This window comes from Nerophis lumbriciformis, linkage group LG36, assembly GCF_033978685.3.
Source record: "Nerophis lumbriciformis linkage group LG36, RoL_Nlum_v2.1, whole genome shotgun sequence".
NCBI classification, from domain to species: Eukaryota; Metazoa; Chordata; class Actinopteri; order Syngnathiformes; family Syngnathidae; genus Nerophis; species Nerophis lumbriciformis.
This window is the reverse complement of record NC_084583.2, coordinates 7,279,149-7,298,473: the sequence shown is the minus strand read 5'-3', so window position 1 is coordinate 7,298,473 and position 19,325 is coordinate 7,279,149. Positions and strand designations below refer to the sequence as shown.

At 39.3% G+C, this 19,325-nt stretch overlaps 1 protein-coding gene across 5 annotated transcripts in view; it reads left to right on the top strand.

Moving 5' to 3' along the window:
- The window catches only part of lnx2b (ligand of numb-protein X 2b), a 74,294-nt gene that overhangs the window by 27,181 nt on the left and 27,788 nt on the right, over positions 1–19,325 (top strand). For 4 of the 5 annotated variants that reach the window (XM_061930593.1, XM_061930592.1, XM_061930594.1 and 1 more), the window contains exons 3-5: positions 5,100–5,296; positions 7,887–8,089; positions 12,017–12,430. In XM_061930593.1, the coding sequence (XP_061786577.1) occupies positions 5,100–5,296; positions 7,887–8,089; positions 12,017–12,430 (814 nt within the window). The remainder of the gene's footprint in view (positions 1–5,099; positions 5,297–7,886; positions 8,090–12,016; positions 12,431–19,325) is intronic. The other variant, XM_061930596.1, reaches the window with a different exon arrangement.

Here is a 19,325-nt window from a genome sequence, read left to right as displayed (position 1 = left end):
AATAACAGCAATAATAATAGTACCTTACTTTGTATCATTTGTATATATTGGAGGAAAAACACACCGTATTTTTCGGACTATAAGGCGCACTTAAAATCCTTTCACTTTCTTAAAAATAACCTATGTACGGAATATTTCTGGTTGTGCTTACCGACCTCGAAGCTATTTTATTTTGGTACATGGTGTAATAAGTGACCAGTAGATGGCAGTCACACATAAGAGATATGTGTAGACTGCAATATAACGTTACATGCGGCACTCAAAGATCTGTCAAAATGTTTTAGTATGACTTTGAAGCTGCACCACTTGATGGATTGTCGGCCCATTACGGCTACCGTAGTCAGAGATGCAAGTATTACTATGGTGTGTGTGTATAAGGACCGCAAAATGGCAGTCATTAGCAGACATATTATCTGCCGTTTTGTTTCACAATATTGTGCAACACCAACTTTTTTTTACCTTCTGGTACCTGCTGATGTGTGTTTGGGATCTGCATAAGTCCTGAAAATGTGCGCACGTTCGCCACTGTAGTCCGTGTCAATGCCGGAGTCGATAAGCTTCTTCTTTTTCACTATTTTCTTGTTATGGGACATTTATCCTCCGTTGTTGCCATTTCTAATATAAAGTAGCGTAAAGTTCTATGGAAGCGCTAAAAACTACCTGTGTAGTGAGTTTTCATTATTCACCCAAGGAACTTTAGTTACGAGAGAGTTCCGGTCGGACGTTTTTTCACGGGACACATTTCCGGCCTTGTTGTTGCACTAGTGAGCCACGGATGACGAGATGCTGCTCCGTTATTGATTGAATTAAAGTCTGAATGTCATTAAAACAGTTAGCGCCATCTTTTGACACTTCTTTAACTCCCGTCCTTGCACGCTACACCGCTACAACAAAGATGACAGGGAGAAGACGCTGTCGAAGGTGAGCCACGTAAATAAGACCCGCCCACTTAATGGCGCATCCTGAAGCGACTGTCAGAAAAGGACTTGAAGATGATCTGTAAAACATCATCTATGCAACATTTTGACCAAATAACCACCATTACATGTTATGTAGACCACAATGATGTCTTTTACATTTAGAAAAAAATCATAATATTATAATCCGGTGCGCCGTTTGTATGTAAAAAGACCTGAATAGACCCGCTCAATGGCAGTGCGCCTTATAATCCGGTGCGCCCTATGGTCTAGAAAATACGGTAATTACATCGTAATGACTGATGATTTTTGTGATTTAGTTCAGGAGTATAAACAAAAAAGTAAAAAAAAAAAAGCCTGAAAAAAATAGCTTAAAGGGGAACATTATCACAATTTCAGAAGGGTTAAAACCATTAAAAATCAGTTCCCAGTGGCTTATTTTATTTTTCGAAGTTTTTTTCAAAATTTTACCCATCACGCAATATCCCTAAAAAAAGCTTCAAAGTGCCTGATTTTAACCATCGTTATATACACCCGTCCATTTTCCTGTGACGTCATATAGTGATGCCGATACAAACAAACATGGCGGATAGAACAGCAATGTATAGCGACATTAGCTCGGATTCAGACTCGGATTTCAGCGGTTTAAGCGATTCAACAGATTATGCATGTATTGAAACGGATGATTGTAGTGTGGAGGCAGGTAGCGAAAACGAAATTGAAGAAGAAACTGAAGCTATTGAGCCATATCGGTTTGAACCGTATGCAAGCGAAAACGACACGACAGCCAGCGACACGGGAGAAAGCGAGGACGAATTCGGCGATCGCCTTCTAACCAACGATTGGTATGTTTGTTTGGCATTAAAGGAAACTAACAACTATGAACTAGGTTTACAGCATATGAAATACATTTGGCAACAACATGCACTTTGAGAGTGCAGACAGCCCAGTTTTCATCAATTAATATATTCTGTAGACATACCCTCATCCGCTCTCTTTTCCTGGGGGTCTGGCGGCAGATTTCTTTGACTTCATCGTTGGAAATGCATCTGCTTTGAGTGTCGCAGGATATCCACACATTCTTGCCATCTCTGTCGTAGCATAGCTTTCGTCGGTAAAGTGTGCGGAACAAACGTCCAATTTCTTGCCACTTTCGCATCTTTGGGCCACTGGTGCAACTTGAATCCGTCCCTGTTCGTGTTGTTACACCCTCCGACAACACACCGACGAGGCATGATGTCTCCAAGGTACGGAAAACAGTCGAAAAAACGGAAAATAACAGCTGATTTGACTCTGTGTTTGAGAAAATGGCGGATTGCTTCGCTAGAAAGGCGTTTAATTCGCCAAAATTCACCCATTTAGAGTTCGGAAATCGGTTAAAAAAATATATGGTCTTTTTTCTGCAACATCAAGGTATATATTGACGCTTACATAGGTCTGGTGATAATGTTCCCCTTTAAAATGCGAGAAATATCAAAAGCATACATGACAAATTAAATATGTTGACAAAGCAAGCTAGAAGTGATGCATGCAGACGAATACACTCCTTGTTAAAAAAAAGAAGATTAAATATGAATATATTATCATTAAGAGGGCCGACCAGCTTGATCTTTTGACTACAGCGCGTGGAAGGCACACTGGAGAAGCACATTGAAATGCATGCACTTAATCCCTGTTTGCCTGGCATCGTTACGAGACACACAACTTCTCCGCTGAGGACAGGAACTTCCTTAACTCGCTCTGCCGGTTGCCAAGCAACATCCCTTCGGCCTGAGCTCAGCCTCAGTGCTAAGCTAACCGGTTGATGGCCGTGAGGGCAGCGCTTAATGGGCACGTACGAGAGTGCTATTGATCGTGTCTAATTGTCTGCTAAAAAAGCCGTAAAGCGTGTTTTGTAAATGAGACGTTATACGGTAAATTCACTGGTATGCCTGCATTTTATTGATACACTCCAGTTATGTATTGTGCAATTGGTCATTCAATCACGCCTAAAGAGTTGTACATAATGTTTTGTTTACCTTATTTTGCTACAATAGATCTTATTTGATTGTGCACCTACTTAAGTGTATGATATAATACATGCTGTTCTCTCTAAGGTTGCTCCATCTAATGCCAGATCTTGAAAATATTTAACATACAAATTCAGTCATTGATCATAGCCTTAAAAAAAATGTAGCTGCGGTCGCTTTGAATTGTGCAACACTTTCCTGACGCACAGCTTCAGACACACAAAAGTTGGGGTCGCGGAGGTTGATGCGAGCTGTAAATCAGTCACCGTGTTGTCCACATGGTCAGCGAGGTGCTTATCCTGTCCGAGGTCGGCCATGACGCAGCCTCATTGTGGTCGGCGGCCTGTCCTGCTGCAGCCTTCTGTGCAAACAACCTAGGGAGCAAAGTTCGGACGTGAGGAAGCTGCAATGCACTGAAATTAACTCCTCACACGCACTGGGCGTTCTGTATCTCTCAGACACGTGTTTTTGTCTCTGTTGTTAGAATAGAACAGAATAGAAAGTACTTTAAAAAGTACTGAGGAAAATTCAGCACCACAGTTCGCTCACAATAAACACTTAGGTATTTTTTTTTACATGTGAATAATATAAATACAGTCTATTATACAGCATTATTCACATGTGAATAATATAAATAGTCTATTATACAGAATTATTCACATGTGAATAATATAAATACAGTCTATTATACAGGATTATTCACATGTGAATAATATAAATAGTCTATTATACAGCATTATTCACATGTGAGTAATATAAATACAGTCTATTATACAGCATTATTCACATGTGAATAATATAAATACAGTTTATTTTACAGCATTATTCACATGTGAATAATATAAATACAGTCAATTATACAGCATTATTCACATGTGAATAATATAAATACAGTATATTATACAGCATTATTCACATGTGAATAATATAAATACAGTGTATTATACAGCATTATTCACATGTGAATAATATAAATACAGTCTATTATACAGAATTATTCACATGTGAATAATATAAATACAGTCAATTATACTGCATTATTCACATGTGAATAATATACATACAGTATAATACAGCATTATTCACATGTGAATAATATAAATACAGTCAATTATACAGCATTATTCACATGTGAATAATATAGTCTATTATACAGCATTATTCACATGTGAATAATATAAATACAGTCTATTATACAGCATTATTCACATGTGAATAATAAAAATACAGTCTATTATACAGCATTATTCACATGTGAATAATATAAATACATTATATTACACAGCATTATTCACATGTGAATAATATAAATACAGTCTATTATACAGCATTATTTATAGGTGAATAATCTAAATACAGTTTATTATACAGCATTATTCACGTGAATAATATAAATACGGTGTATTATACAGCGTTATTCACATGTGAATAATATAAATACAGTCTATTATACAGCATTATTCACATGTGAATAATATAAATACAGTATATTATACAGCATTATTTACATGTGAATAATATAAATACAGTCTATTATACAGCATTATTCACATGTGAATAATATAAATACAGTATATTATACAGCATTATTTACATGTGAATAATATAAATACAGTCTATTATAAAGCATTATTCACATGTGAATAATATAAATACAGTCTATTTTAGAGCATTATTCACATGTGAATAATATAAATACAGTATATTATACAGCATTATTTACATGTGAATAATATAAATACAGTCTATTATAAAGCATTATTCACATGTGAATAATATAAATACAGTCTATTATAGAGCATTATTCACATGTGAATAACATAAATACAGTCTATTTATTGATGCACTCCAGATATGTATTGTGTAATTGGTCATTCAATCATGCCTAAAGAGTTGAACATAAGGTTTTGTTTACCTTATTTTGCTACAATAGTAAGTGTGGATCTTATTTGATAGTGCACCTACAGTACTTAAGTGTATGATATAATACATGCTGTTCTCTCTAAGGTTGCTCCATCTAATGCCAGATCTTGAAAATATTTAACATACAAGTTCAGTCATTGATCATAGCCTTAAAAAAATGAGCTTCAGTCGCTTTGGATTGTTATGTCCGCCCCTCTCTTCCAACCTCACTCATTCTGTCATCACTTCATCCCCGCTTTCCTTCCTCTAGATGCCCTGCTTTTAGGAGACTGCGGGAGGAAGCTGAGAAAAGGAAGAGGCCCTCATGGAATGAATTGAAGGCGCGTAAGGGCGACTGCGAGCTGTCTGCTGCTGACGCTAAACATTCGGAAACGCCGCCGCATAGCGCCACCAGAGACCAGCCCGACCCCGGACTCATTAACCCTGCCTTTGAAGAAAGTGAGGAGGGTATGGAGTCATTTCTTTATCAATAATAAAAACACCCCATTGCATAAGCGATTATCTAAGACGGTGTGATAACGATGAAAGCCGAATGTTTACACAAGATAATAGGAATTGTGCAGGTTGACTGAGGCCATAGAAGAATTGCTGATGAGTCCCAAGTCTGCCCAGGTGAATCATTACCGTGGCTGTTGGAACACGCAGCTGTACACCTTTCCATCGGGAAAATCACTATCAGCGTTTTGCAAGTCTGTCTGGAAGTAAATCCAGTCACCCAGCAAACTGACTCGACTATTGGCCTCTATTGAACACATTTATCTGCTTTCTTACGAATGCCAACGCAGCAAACCAGTCGGGAGTTTGTGAACCAACACTGGGAGAGTCATCCGTTCCCCTTCTGTTTGTTGAACTGTGTACAGTACGTCGAACATCACGTGTGTTTCAATCGCACGTTATTGACACAGCGTTATGTAACGCCGAGCACTTTGACCTGCAGGCGTCGATAGGAACATGCACAAAGTGTGTTTAAAACACACTGCGATCGGTTCAATGAACCGCAGATCCCTGGAAAAGGCAGATTTCATGCAGCTACCACAGAATTGTGGAATAATTCACTTTTTTCAAGCTATTTAGTAGGGTTGTATGGTATACCGGTACCAGTATAGTATCGCGGTACTAATGAATCAACAACGGTACTATACTCTGTTTGAAAAGTACCAGTTCCCAACGGGCATGACGTCATGAGATTGCTGGTTTTACGAGCAGAGGAGCATGTTCAGCAGCGCACACACACGGAGTACTTACAAGCAGACACAGTGTGTAGACAGAAAAGGGAAAATGGACGCATTTTGGCTTAAAAAGTAAAGATAAAGGTGAAGTTATAACACTGAAACGCCCTCAGGAAAAGGTGCTTTAAGACATGGCTAGCTAGCTAGCCGCGAACATCCATCCGCAGTCTGCAGTGTTTTAGCTACTTCTAAATCACTAATCCTGGCCTCCATGGTGACAAATAAAGTGAGTTTATTACAAGTATCATTATCACTGGAGGACGAGGAATACACACTGTAGGAGGATACAATAGCTCACCGGCGTCACAATGTAAACAAATGCCATGGGTGGATCTACACCTGACATCTACTGTAATGATACCAAGTACAATAGCGTATCCAGTCGATACTAATATAATTACATCGATATTTTTTATCGTCACAAAATCTTTTTTCCTTTTTAAAAAAATTCATATTATGTTTATAAACTCAGGAAATACATCCCTGGACACATGAGGACTTTGAATATGACCAATGTATGATCCTGTAACTACTTGGTGTCGATACCTAAATTTGTGATATCATCCAAAACTAATGTAAAAATATCAAACAGCAGAAAAGTAAGTGGTTATTACATTTTAACAGAAGTGTAGATTGAACATGTTAAAACAGAAAATAAGCAGATATTAACAGTAAATGAACCAGTAGATTAATATTCAATTTTTACAGCTTGTCCTTTATAATGTAGACAAAATAATAGGTAGATAAATTAAACAATATGTTACTGCATACGTCAGCAGACTAATTAGGAGTCTTTGTTTGTTTACGTACTACTAAAGGACAAGTTGTCCTTTAGTAGTTATTTAAGGACATAATTGTTCTTTGATTGCAATAATAAACATATGTTTCATGTACCGTAAGATTTTTTTGTTAAAATAAAGCTAATAATGCCATTTTTGGGGGTCCCCTTTTATTTATAAAAGTATCAAAATACATTTTGGTACCAAAATATTGGTATCGGGACAACCCTACTATTTAGATAATCATGGTGGTGTATGGACTCATATTTAGTTTGGAAAAGAATAGGCTAAAAGGATATAGAAAAATAATATTAAAAGCTATAATGTACAATGAAAACTACTGTATAGTACGGGACTATTTAACAAAACTGTTTTAGGGGCCGCACTTCCAAAGAGTTCTCCCTTTATTATTTTAATTTGTATATTCCCGGGAACCAGCGTCCTCTACAGTAGACATTAGTTTTTGGTTTAAGGGCCTTCTGCAGAAAAGCTAGTCAAATATCATCTTTATGACAACACTCTTGTGTTTTTAAGAACCCGTTGCAAAAATGTGAGTTTTTTTTTTAACTGAAATCGGGGGCCACCAGTTGAATTGCCAAAATAATGAAAAAGAGATGGACCTAACATGGAACCTTGAGGAACACCACTAGCATAACTACGGAAATTGAACGAATGACTACTGACAGCATCTGAAGTAGACCTTAGTTACATAAATCACATCACAAAAAAATAATGTAAATGCCAAAAAGGAGAGGACTTAAAGTGGTGCCTTGAGGAACGCCTCAGTTATGTAATTCACAAGTTTGGAAGCCAGTGTTGTATTTTTTTGCTAGCAAGGTTAAAATGTCAATGCAAGGATCTGCCAATGTGATCTCACTGGTCCAAGTTCCTCAATAACACAAGAGCACGCTAGTGTTTTTAGGAATTTTTTTACAAAAATGTTATGCTCCCAAGTTTTAAACTGCCATTTGAATAGCACTGGTGTAGTATATCCAAGTTGTATTTCTACAGTGTTCTTTTGGTTCCTAGCAGACAACACGCCGCTGCGCTCCAGCTTGGTGGCAGAGTCCAATGTGGTGGAGCTCTTCAGAGAAGAGCCCGGTGAAGACCTGGGCCTGCGCATCGTGGGCGGCAAAGACACGCCCCTGGGCAACATAGTCGTCCAGGAGATCCTCCGCGACTTGCAAGCGGCCCGCGACGGCCGACTGGCCCCCGGGGACCACATCTTAGAGGTGAGGCTGGCGATCTCTACCATTAGTTCCCATTCTTGCTTGATGTACAGCTTAAGTTTTTCAACATTCCGGGGTTTCGTTGTGCTATTTTAGGCCTCATATTGCGCCACACATTTTCAATGGGAGACAGGTCTGGACTACAAGCAGGCCAGTCTAGTACCCGCACTCTTTTACTATGAAGCCACGTTGTTGTAACACGTGGCTTGGCATTGTCTTGCTGATATAAGCAGGGGCGTCCATGATAATGTTGCTTGGATGGCAACATATGTTGCTCCAAAACATGGATGTACCTTTCAGCATTAATGGTGCCTACATAGATGTGTAAGTTACCCATGCTTTGGGCACTAATACACCCCCATACCATCACAGATGCTGGCTTTTCAAATTTGCGCCTATAACAGTCCAGATGGTTATTTTCCTCTTTGTTCCAAAGGACACGACGTCCACAGTTTCCAAAAAAATGTTTAAATGTGGACTCGTCAGACCCCAGAACACTTTTCCACTTCACATCAGTCCATCTTAGATGGCGTTTCTGGGTGTTGTTGATAAATGGTTTTCGCTTTGCATAGTAGAGTTTCAACTTGCACTTACAGATGTAGCAACAAACTGTAGTTACTGACGGTGGTTTTGTCAAGTGTTCCCGAGCCCATGTGGTGATATCCTTTACACACTGATGTCGCTTTTTGATGCAATGCCGACTGAGGGATCCAAGGTCACCGGCATTGTCGCTTACGTGCAGTGATTTCTCCAGATTCTCTGAACCTTTTGATGATATTACGGACCGTAGATGGTGAAATCCCTAAATTCCTTGCAATAGCTGGTTGAGAAATGTTGTTCTTAAACAAGTTGCTCAGGCATTTGTTGACAAAGTGGTGACCCTCGCCCCGTCCTGGTTTGTGAATGACTGAGCATTTCATGGAAGCTGCTTTTATACCCAATCATGGCACCCACCTGTTCCCAATTAGCCTGTTCACCTGTGGGATGTTCCAAATAAGTGTTTGATGAGCATTCCTCAACGTTCTCAGTCTTTTCTGCCACTTGTTCCAGCTTTTTTGAAACATGTTGCAGGCATCAAATTCCAAATGAGCTAATATTTGCAAAAAATAACAAAGTTTACCAGCTCCAACGTTAAATATCTTGTTTTTACAGTCTAGTCAATTGAATATAAGTTGAAAAGGATTTGCAAATCATTGTATTCTGTTTTTATTTACCATTTACACAACGTGACAACTCAATATGCCGTGAAGTTGATAAAACAGAACAGTTCTAGGATAATGAAGTATACTAGGCTGCTGGAGTCCACCACCATGAGTAGGAGAGGATAGACTTTAGTCCTCTTCACCACATTCCCACAAGTTTTGTAAACACACTTGGGAGAATGTGAAAGCAGATTTTCAAGATAGACAGGTTTGATCTCCATGGCAACAAGGTGTGGTGGCAGTAATTGCAGTCAGCGCCTCAGCTCCTTTCTCAGTCTCTTTTGCTCCTCTGTTCTTCTTTTTCACTGATTGACAGAGCTACTTCTTGTCAGTCCTTCAACACGGCGGTTTGAGTTCAATCCAGTTATGTAAATAGTATGTAGGCCCGAGGGAAGTCAGGTGTGTAAACTGAAACTGTTGGTTATGAGCAAAGAACGCTTGATTTCATATCTTCCAGAAAACATGCCTCCACTTGTAGGTTCTTTTTCCCGCTTACCAGAATGACGTCTTCGTTTCAAACGGCGCTCTGACACCCGAGTTTATAACAAAATCCAAAAGCAGTGAAGTTGTCACGTTGTGTAAATGGTAAATAAAAAGAGAATACAATGATTTGCAAATCCTTTTCAACTTATATTCAATTGAATAGACTGCAAAGACAAGATATTTAACGTAAAACTGGAAAATGTTTGTTATTTTTTGCAAATATTAGCTCATTTGAAATTTGATGACTGCAACATGTTTCCAAAAAGCTGGCACAAGTGGCAAAAAAGACTGAGGAAGTTGAGGAATGCTCATCAAACACTTATTTGGAACATCCCACAGGTGAACAGGCTAATTGGGAACAGGTAGGTGCCATGATTTGGTATAAAAGCAGCTTCCATGAAATACTCAGTCATTCTCAAACGAGGATGGGGTGAGGGTCACCACTTTGTCAACAAATGTTGACAAATTGTCGAACAGTTTAAGAACAACATTTCTCAACGAGCTATTGCAAGGAATTTAGGGAATTTCACCATCTACGCGTTGTAATATCATCAAAAGGTTCAGAGAATCTGGAGAAATCACTGCATGTAAGCGATGATATTACGTACCTTGGATCCCTCAGGCGGTACTGCATCAAAAAGCGACATCAGTGTGTAAAGGATATCACCACATGGGCTCAGGAACACTTCACAAAACCACTGTCAGTAACTACAGTTTGTTGCTACATGTGTAAGTGCAAGTTAAAACTCTACTATGCAAAGCGAAAGCCATTTATCAACAACACCCAGAAACGCTGCCAGCTTCGCTGGGCCCGAGCTCATCTAAGATGGACTGATACACAGTGGAAAAGTGTTCTGTGGTCTGACCAGTCCTGCTCGTAAGAGATGATATTACGTACGTTGGATCCCTCAGGCGGTACTGCATCAAAAAGCGACATCAGTGTGTAAAGGATATTACCACATGGGCTCAGGAATACTTCAGAAACCACTGTCAGTAACTACAGTTGGTTGCTACATCTGTAAGTGCAAGTGAAAGCCATTTATCAACAACACCCAGAAGATGGACTGATGCAAAGTGTAAAAGTGTTCTGTGGTCTGACGAGTCCACATTTCTAATTGTTTTTGGAAGCTGTGTACGTCGTGTCCTCTGGAACAAAGAGCTCCGGAACAAAGAGGAAAAGAACCATCTGGATTGTTATAGGTGCAAAGTGTGAAAGGCAGCATCTGTGATGGTATGGGGGTGTATTAGTGCCCAAGTCATGGGTAACTTACACATCTGTGAAGGCACCATTAATGCTGAAAGGTACATACAGGTTTTGGAGCAACATATGTTGTTCCAAAAAATGTTGAAATGTTATCATGGACGCCCCTGCTTATTTCAGCAAGACAATGCCAAGCCACGTGTTACAACAGCGTGGCTTCATAGTAAAAGAGTGCGGGTACTAGACTGGCCTGCCTGTAGTCCAGACCTGTCTCCCATTGAAAATGTGTGGCGCAATATGAAGCCTAAAATAGCAGAAGTGAGACTGTTGGAACAATTTAAGCTGTACATCAAGCAAGAATGGGAAATAATTCCACTTCAAAAATGTGTCTCCTCAGTTCCCAAACGTTTACAGAGTGTTGTTAAAAGGAAAGGCCATGTAACACAGTGGTAAAAATGCCCCTGTGACAACTTTTTTGCAATGTGTTGCAGCCATTAAATTCTAAGTTCATGAACATTTGCAAAAAAAAAAATAACGTTTCTCAGTGTGAACATCCATCCATCCATCCATTTTCTACCGCTTATTCCCTTTTGGGGTCGCGGCGGGCGCTGGAGCCTATCTCAGCTACAATCGGGCGGAAGGCGGTGTACACCCTGGACAAGTCATGAAATATCTTGTCTTTGCAGTCTATTCAATTGAATATAAGTTGAAAAGGATTTGCAAATCATTGTGTTCTGTTTTTATTTACCATTTACACAACGTGCCAACTTCACTGGTTTCGGGTTTTGTAGTTGATCAGAAGCCCAACGCCACTGCGAGCATTGAAGTGTTTTTAATCTTTTGTTCGTGTTCTCTTTTGTCTAGTTTTGTTTGAATATCTCAATGCACTTTTCACATAGAGCAGGTCACTCTTTATACATTAAAGAAAACTTCCAAGTAAGCACTTTGGCGACAGAGAAAAGGGAAGCAACCCTCAAACAGAAGCAGACTTTTAGCGAGATGAAGGTGACACCTTGGTGTAAACATGTTTCATGATGTTTGCAGGTCAACGACATAAGCTTGGCATCTGTCCCTCACGCTCGGGCCATCGCCGTGCTGCGCCAGCCCGGCCTCCTCCGGCTCACCGTCATGCAGGAGAAAGGCTTCAAACCCAAGGAGCCGCGGTCCGATCAACACGCGCCCTCATCCACCGCGCCCCAAACCCCGCACGGCGCCCACGCCAAAGCTACGTCTGCTCACACGGTGCTGCAGGTGACGCTAGTCAAGAATCAGCGCACCGAGCCCTTGGGTATAAAACTGATACGCAAATTGGATGAGAGCGGGGTCTTCATCCTGGATCTGCTCTCTGGGGGGTTGGCGGCCAAAGACGGCAAGCTGAAGAACAACGACAAAGTGTTGGCCATCAACGGACACGAACTGAGGCACGGGACACCCGAGAGCGCCGCCCACATAATACAGGTACTGCTCAGTCCACACGCACCTTACATGGCACTCACAACTTCAAGGGGAACTGCGCTTTTTGGGGGAATTTTGCCCATCCACAATCATTGTGTGGGACGAGAAGAACACAAATCTTTCACATTCTAAATATTGAAAACTGCTAGTAAGAGGCAGCTAACAATGCAGGTAATGGAATTTGTCTGCTCTGCCTTTAAAAGCCCTCTAGAAAAAACATCAAAGGGCCAGTTTACACTGCACACCTAATCTGATTTTTTTGCCATTCTAAACGCTCCAAAGTGCTTCAGATCTGATCTTATTGCATCAGATTCAGGCCACATCAAGACGTAGTCCTGAATCCGATTGGAATCTGACTTTTTCCAAATGTGACTAACAATGCGACCTGAATGCGACTTTTACGTCGGGTTTGGGCAGCGGAAGTGGAAACTTCATCACAACATCCGGTTTTGGTGAGCAAAGTCTTTTTTCGCCGGCCGAATTTTCCGTGCATGACTTGTCATTGGAGATGTCCGATAATGGCTTTTTTGCTGATATTCCGATATTGTCCAACTCTTAATTACCGATTCCGATATCAACCGATACCGATATATACAGTCGTGGAACTAACACATTATTATGCCTAATTTTGTTGTGATGCCCCGCAGGATGAATTAAACAATGTAACAAGGTTTTCCAAAATAAATCAACTCAAGTTATGGAAAAAAATGCCAACATGGCACTGCCATATTTATTATTGAAGTCACAAAGTGCTTTTTTTTTTTTAACATGTCTCAAAACAGCAGCTTGGTATTTGGGACACGCTCTCCCTGAGAAAGCACGAGAAGGTTGGGGGGGGGGGGGTATATTGTAGCGTCCCGGAAGAGTTACTGCTGTAAGGGGTTCTGGGTATTTGTTCTGTTGTGTTTATGTTGTGTTACGGTGCGGAAGTTCTCCCGAAATGTATTTGTCATTCTTGTTTGGTGTGGGTTCACAGTGTGGCGCATATTTGTAACAGTGTTATGGGTTGTACTTGTATAGCGCTTTTCTACCTTCAAGGTACTCAAAGCGCTTTGACACTACTTCCACATTTACCCATTCACACACACATTCACACACTGATGGAGGGAGCTGCCATGCAAGGCGCTAACCAGCACCCATCAGGAGCAAGGGTGAAGTGTCTTGCTCAGGACACAACGGACATGACGAGGTTGGTACTAGGTGGGGATTGAACCAGGGACCCTTGGGTCGCGCACGGCCACTCTTCCACTGCGCCACGCCGTCCCAAACTTGTTTATACGGCCACCCTCAGTGTGACCTGTATGGCTGTTGACCAAGTATGCTTTGCATTCAATTGTGTGTGTGAAAAACCATACATATTATGTGATTGGGCTAGCACGCAAAGGCAGTGCCTTTAAGGTTTATTGGCGCTCTGTACTTCTCCCTACGTCCGTGTACCACTCCGTACAGCGGCGTTTTAAAAAGTCATTAATTTTACTTTATGAAACCGATACCGATAATTTCCGATATCACATTTTAAAGCATTTTTCGGCCGATAATATCGGCAGTCCGATATTATCGGACATCTCTACTTGTCATTAGTGCACAAATAATAGTCTCTATGTAATATATGAATATATATTTTGAGTCTGAAGAAATAGCGATTGTTGAAGGACCGGAATTGACGCAGTGTTACGTACAGTACAGGCCAAAAGTTTGGACACACCTTCTCATTCAATGCCTTTTCTTTATTTCCATGACTATTTACATTGTAGATTGTCACATCAAAACTATGAATGAACACATGTGGAGTTATGTACTTAACAAAAAAAAAGGTGAAATAACGGAAAACATGTTTTATATTCTAGCACTCTTGGCATTCTCTCCATGAGCTTCAAGAGGTAGTCACCTGAAATGGTTTTCACTTTACAGGTGTCATAGTTTTGATGTCTTCATTGACAATCTACAATGTAAATAGTTAAAGTTAAAAAGTTAAAGTACCAATGATAGTCACACACACACTAGGTGTGGCGAAATTGTTCTCTGCATTTGACCCATCACCCTTGATCACCCCCTTGGGAGGTGAGGGGAGCAGTGAGCAGCAGCAGTGGCCGCGCCCGGGAATCATTTTTGGTGATTTAACCCCCAATTCCAACCCTTGATGCTGAGTGCCAAGCAGGGAGGTAATGGCTCCCATTTTTATAGTCTTTGGTATAGGGATGTCCCGATCCGATATTTGGATAGGATCGGCCGCCGATATTTGCCAAAAATGCGTATCGGCAAGGCATGGGAAAATGCCGATCCAGATCCAGTTTTAAAAAAAACTCCGGTCCGTGTTTTCCAACGCACCGATTTAAATAATACATTCCACTTTTCTGCTGCTCCGTAATTTCCGTTCCGCATTTTCCAGCACACCTTCAACACATCCACAGGTCTGTGGATTCTCACGCAGTTGCTTTTAGCTGCTGGCATTACACGACAGGCTCTTCTCACTCTTTCCTGTGTCTCCCTCTCACAGACAGCGAGCGCACCTTCTTACACACGTCACATACTGTCACGTCATACGTCACATACTGTCACGTCATACGTCACATACTGTCACGTCATACGTCACATACTGTCACGTCATACGTCACATACGTATACGCCCTCTCCGAGCAGAGAGGTAGCAGCATGGCTAACGTTAGCTGTGATGCTAGCGCAGCCGTGTGACCAACGTTCTCTCTAAGGTGCGCGCCTGTGCGCATAGCAATTATATGCCACGCACAAAATCAAATAAAAAAATAAGCGCATAACAATTTTCGACACACGGACATGACAGAGAAAACAGTTTTCGTCATCATTGTTCAAATATTGTAATGTCTGTCGAGACGCTTATCTCCGTTCGGTGCCACACGCCCACACCATCAAAATGCTGAGGCAAAAATTTCCAGATCAACACCGTATGAAAAAAATTAGTGATCTATTTAGTTGTGATTTCCTTCTCTGCATGAAAGTTTAAAAGTAGCATATATTAATGCAGTATGAAGAAGAATGTTTTAATGTAGACATGCAAGCCTTGAAAGAAAATGTTGAAAATCAAGACTACATTTCCTGCAAATGGGTGCATTTCTACCCTATATTTTAACTTTAGATTTATTCTCATATCAAACTCTTTTGGCTGTCTTTTTGACACTTACATCCGACGCCCCCCTCCACACCCTGGATTATAAATAATGTAAATAATTCAATGTGATTATCTTGTGTGTATTATGATGATAGTATATATCTGATAGTATATATCTGTATCATGAATCAATTTAAGTGGACCCCGACTTAAACAAGTTGAAAAACTTATTGGGGTGTTACCATTTAGTGGTCAATTGTACGGAATATGTACTTCACTGTGCAACCTACTAATAAAAGTCTCAATCAATCAATCAAAACACATAGAATCATCATACTGCTGTGATTATATGCATCAAGTGTTCATTCAAGGCTAAGGCAAAATATCGAGATATATATCGTGTATCGCAATATGGCCTTAAAATATCGCAATATTAAAAAAAGGCCATATGGCCCAGCCCTAGTTCAATGATGCCATTTCTGTTTGTCATGTATAATTTTGTCTATTTTGTGTTTATCCTTGAATAAACAGGTCAGTTTCTTGTTACCAACCATTGTGTATTATTCAAACTCCCCTAATTCAGCTGGCTAGTTGTTATCAAGAGTACTAAAACCCTTTTCAACATGATTCTGACAACTAAGTAGGCTAAATAACTTTAAACTTTAATACATGCTCGGATAGGCCAGTATCGGTCAGTATCGGTATCGGTCAGTATCGGATCGGAAGTGCAAAAACAATATCGGTATCGGATCGGAAGTGCAAAAACCTGGATCGGGACATCCCTAATTTACGCCACTTTGGCCTGCAGTGTAAACGTTGTAAAAAACAAACAAAAAAACAACACCACCGCCCATTTACATGCTGTGACCTGCTTATTAGCCAAGCTACAGCGATATTGTTACTGTAAGAGCTAACACCAAGGAACTACTTTTCTGGCTCACACTGCTCCTCCGACCACTAACCTGCTACTAACTACTAGCTAGCTTGAGCTGCTAATACCGTTGGTTGCAACCCGCCATAAAATTAAAAAGTAGAAGCTTGAGCTGCTATTGCTGCTATTTGCTCTTTAAGCAAAAAAACAAAAAACAAAAAAGGTTATAAAACATGTCACTCACATGTACAGTAGAAGGTTGTGGTACCAAGTCAGGGAGTTGGTCAACTTTGAATTTCTACGCGCTACTAACTCGACACTCTATTTAATTAGTGAATTGATTAATTTAGTTTAACTTTAACTCTATGGCTGTCATCAAGTGGAATTTAGCATAGGACCTCTGCATTTGTTATCTAAAGAGTGGGCATACTTGCCAACCTTGAGACCTCCGATTTCGGGAGGTGGGGGGGTGGGGGGTGGTTGGGGGCGTGGTTAAGAGGGGAGGAGTATATTGACAGCTAGAATTCACCAAGTCAAGTATTTCATACATATATATATATATATATATCTACATCCTGAAAATATGCAAACAAAACTGTGTTTGTATAATTGATACTTCAAACTTGCATAAATAAATATTAAGGAATATAACATAACTTGTCTTCTGAGAGCTTCAAAATGTAGTGAATAAAATGCTAAAGTTGTTGATAAACAAGCAATTATTTTAATAATTAAATATGGTCATTTTAAATGAATTATTATGATAATTTAAAATTAATTATTTCAAATATGTTTATTTTAATGTAAAATTCTATGGCTGGATGTAATAAGGAGTCAGAAAAAATAAAAATAAAAATACAATTAATTTTGATGTTTTTAGCAAAATATAGTAAAAATTTAAAAATTAATTTTTTTAATTAATATATATCTATTTATTTTTAGGTAAGATAAACATAATAATACAATGTATCTCTAGTCTGGATGATTTAGTTCTTGTCATCCTGTTGTCCTCCCGTAGTGACAAAAGGCTGTCCTCACTCAGGTCCGCATGGAGCTGGAGGGGGCGTGGCCTCCAGCTCCGGCTGAAAATCGGGAGATTTTCGGGAGAATATTTGTCCCGGGAGGTTTTCGTAAGAGGCACTGAATTTCGGGAGTCTCCCGGAAAATTCGGGAGGGTTGGCAAGTATGAGAGTGGGGATTATTTTGATTATTTATTTTTAAAGAAACAACATTTTTTCAGTTGGAATCCCAGTGAGAGCGCACATTTTAAGTCACGGTTTAACGTTGGTATTTTAAAATGTTTTATAGCGCTTTGCAAAGAACACGACTGTTCCTTTGTGCTCTGTGAATTACTGTAATGAACAAGATAGTGTTAATATGACACATTATTATGAATGTGCATGTTACTACATCACATACGTTTAGAAAACCGTGTTTGAGGTTTTTGGATGGTATTTAGATTGCATTATTCTTACCAGCAGTTTTTCAATATTTAAAATGCAGAGACGAGAAAATTTTTTGCCTAGGGCTGGGCGATACGGCCTTTTTTTAATATCTCAATATTTTTAGGCCATATCACGATACACCATATATATCTCCATATTTTGCCTTAGCCTTGAATGAACACTTGATGCATATAATCACAGCAGTATGATGATTCTATGTGTCTACATTAAAACATTCTTCTTCATACTGCATTAATATATGCTCATTTTAAACTTTCATGCAGAGAGGGAAATCACAACTAAGTCAATTTAGCAAAAGTGTATTTATTAAACAGTTATAAAGCAGTGGCACAAACATTCATGTCATTTCTAAAACAGAAAGTGCAAGATTGTCAGAGACATTTTAAAACAAGCTATGAGTGCACTTTTGTGCATGATGTCACTAAGATGACACATCAAAACAACACTAAATTAAAGTGCACTTTTTGTACAGAACGCCACTACAATAGTTTAAAACAAATAAATTGCACTTTTGTGCATGATGTCACACAAGATATTTCAATAAGTGTCAAATAAAAATGAGCTGCATAATAGGAAATCAAATAGTGTATGTCCTTCGCTATGTGGTAGGTTCCTGCGGACGTTATCTCCTTCTGTTGTTGACTATTTTTTTCATACGGTGTTGATCTGGAAATGGTTGCTTGGGCATTTTGTGGGTGTGGCACCGAACGGAGATGTTGACATGCGGAGTTTCAAGCACTCTACATTCTCTAGCGCAGTGGTTCTCAAATGGGGGTACGCGTACCCCTGGGGGTACTTGAAGGTATGACAAGGGGTACGTGAGATTTTTTTTTAAATATTCTAAAAATAGCAACAATTCAAAAATCCTTTATAAATATATTTATTGAATAACACTTCAACAAAATATGAATGTAAGTTCATAAACTCAGTGAAGCACAAGCTCAGGTTTGTCACTAAAATGTCTGTCAAAAAGAACTGTGAAAAGAAATGCAACAATGCAATATTCAGTGTTGACAGCTAGATTTTTTGTGGACATGTTCCATAAATATTGATGTTAAAGATTACTTTTTTTGTGAAGAAATGTTTAGAATTGAGTTCATGAATCTCTATTACAATCCTCAAAGAGGGCACTTTAAGTTGATGATTACTTCTCTGTGTAGACATTTTTATTTATAATTGAATTACTTGTTTATTTTTCAACAAGTTTTTAGTTATTTGTATATATTTTTTTCCAAATAGTTCAAGAAAGACCACTACAAATGAGCAATATTTTGCACTGTTATACAATTTAATAAATCAGAAACTGATGACATAGTGCTGTATTTTACTTCTTTATCTCTTTTTTTCAACCAAAAATGCTTAGCTCTGATTAGGGGGTACTTGAATTAAAAAAATGTTCACAGGGGGTACATCACTGAAAAAAGGTTGAGAACCACTGCTCTAGCGGGTGACTTTTCAAATGATGCTACATATTAG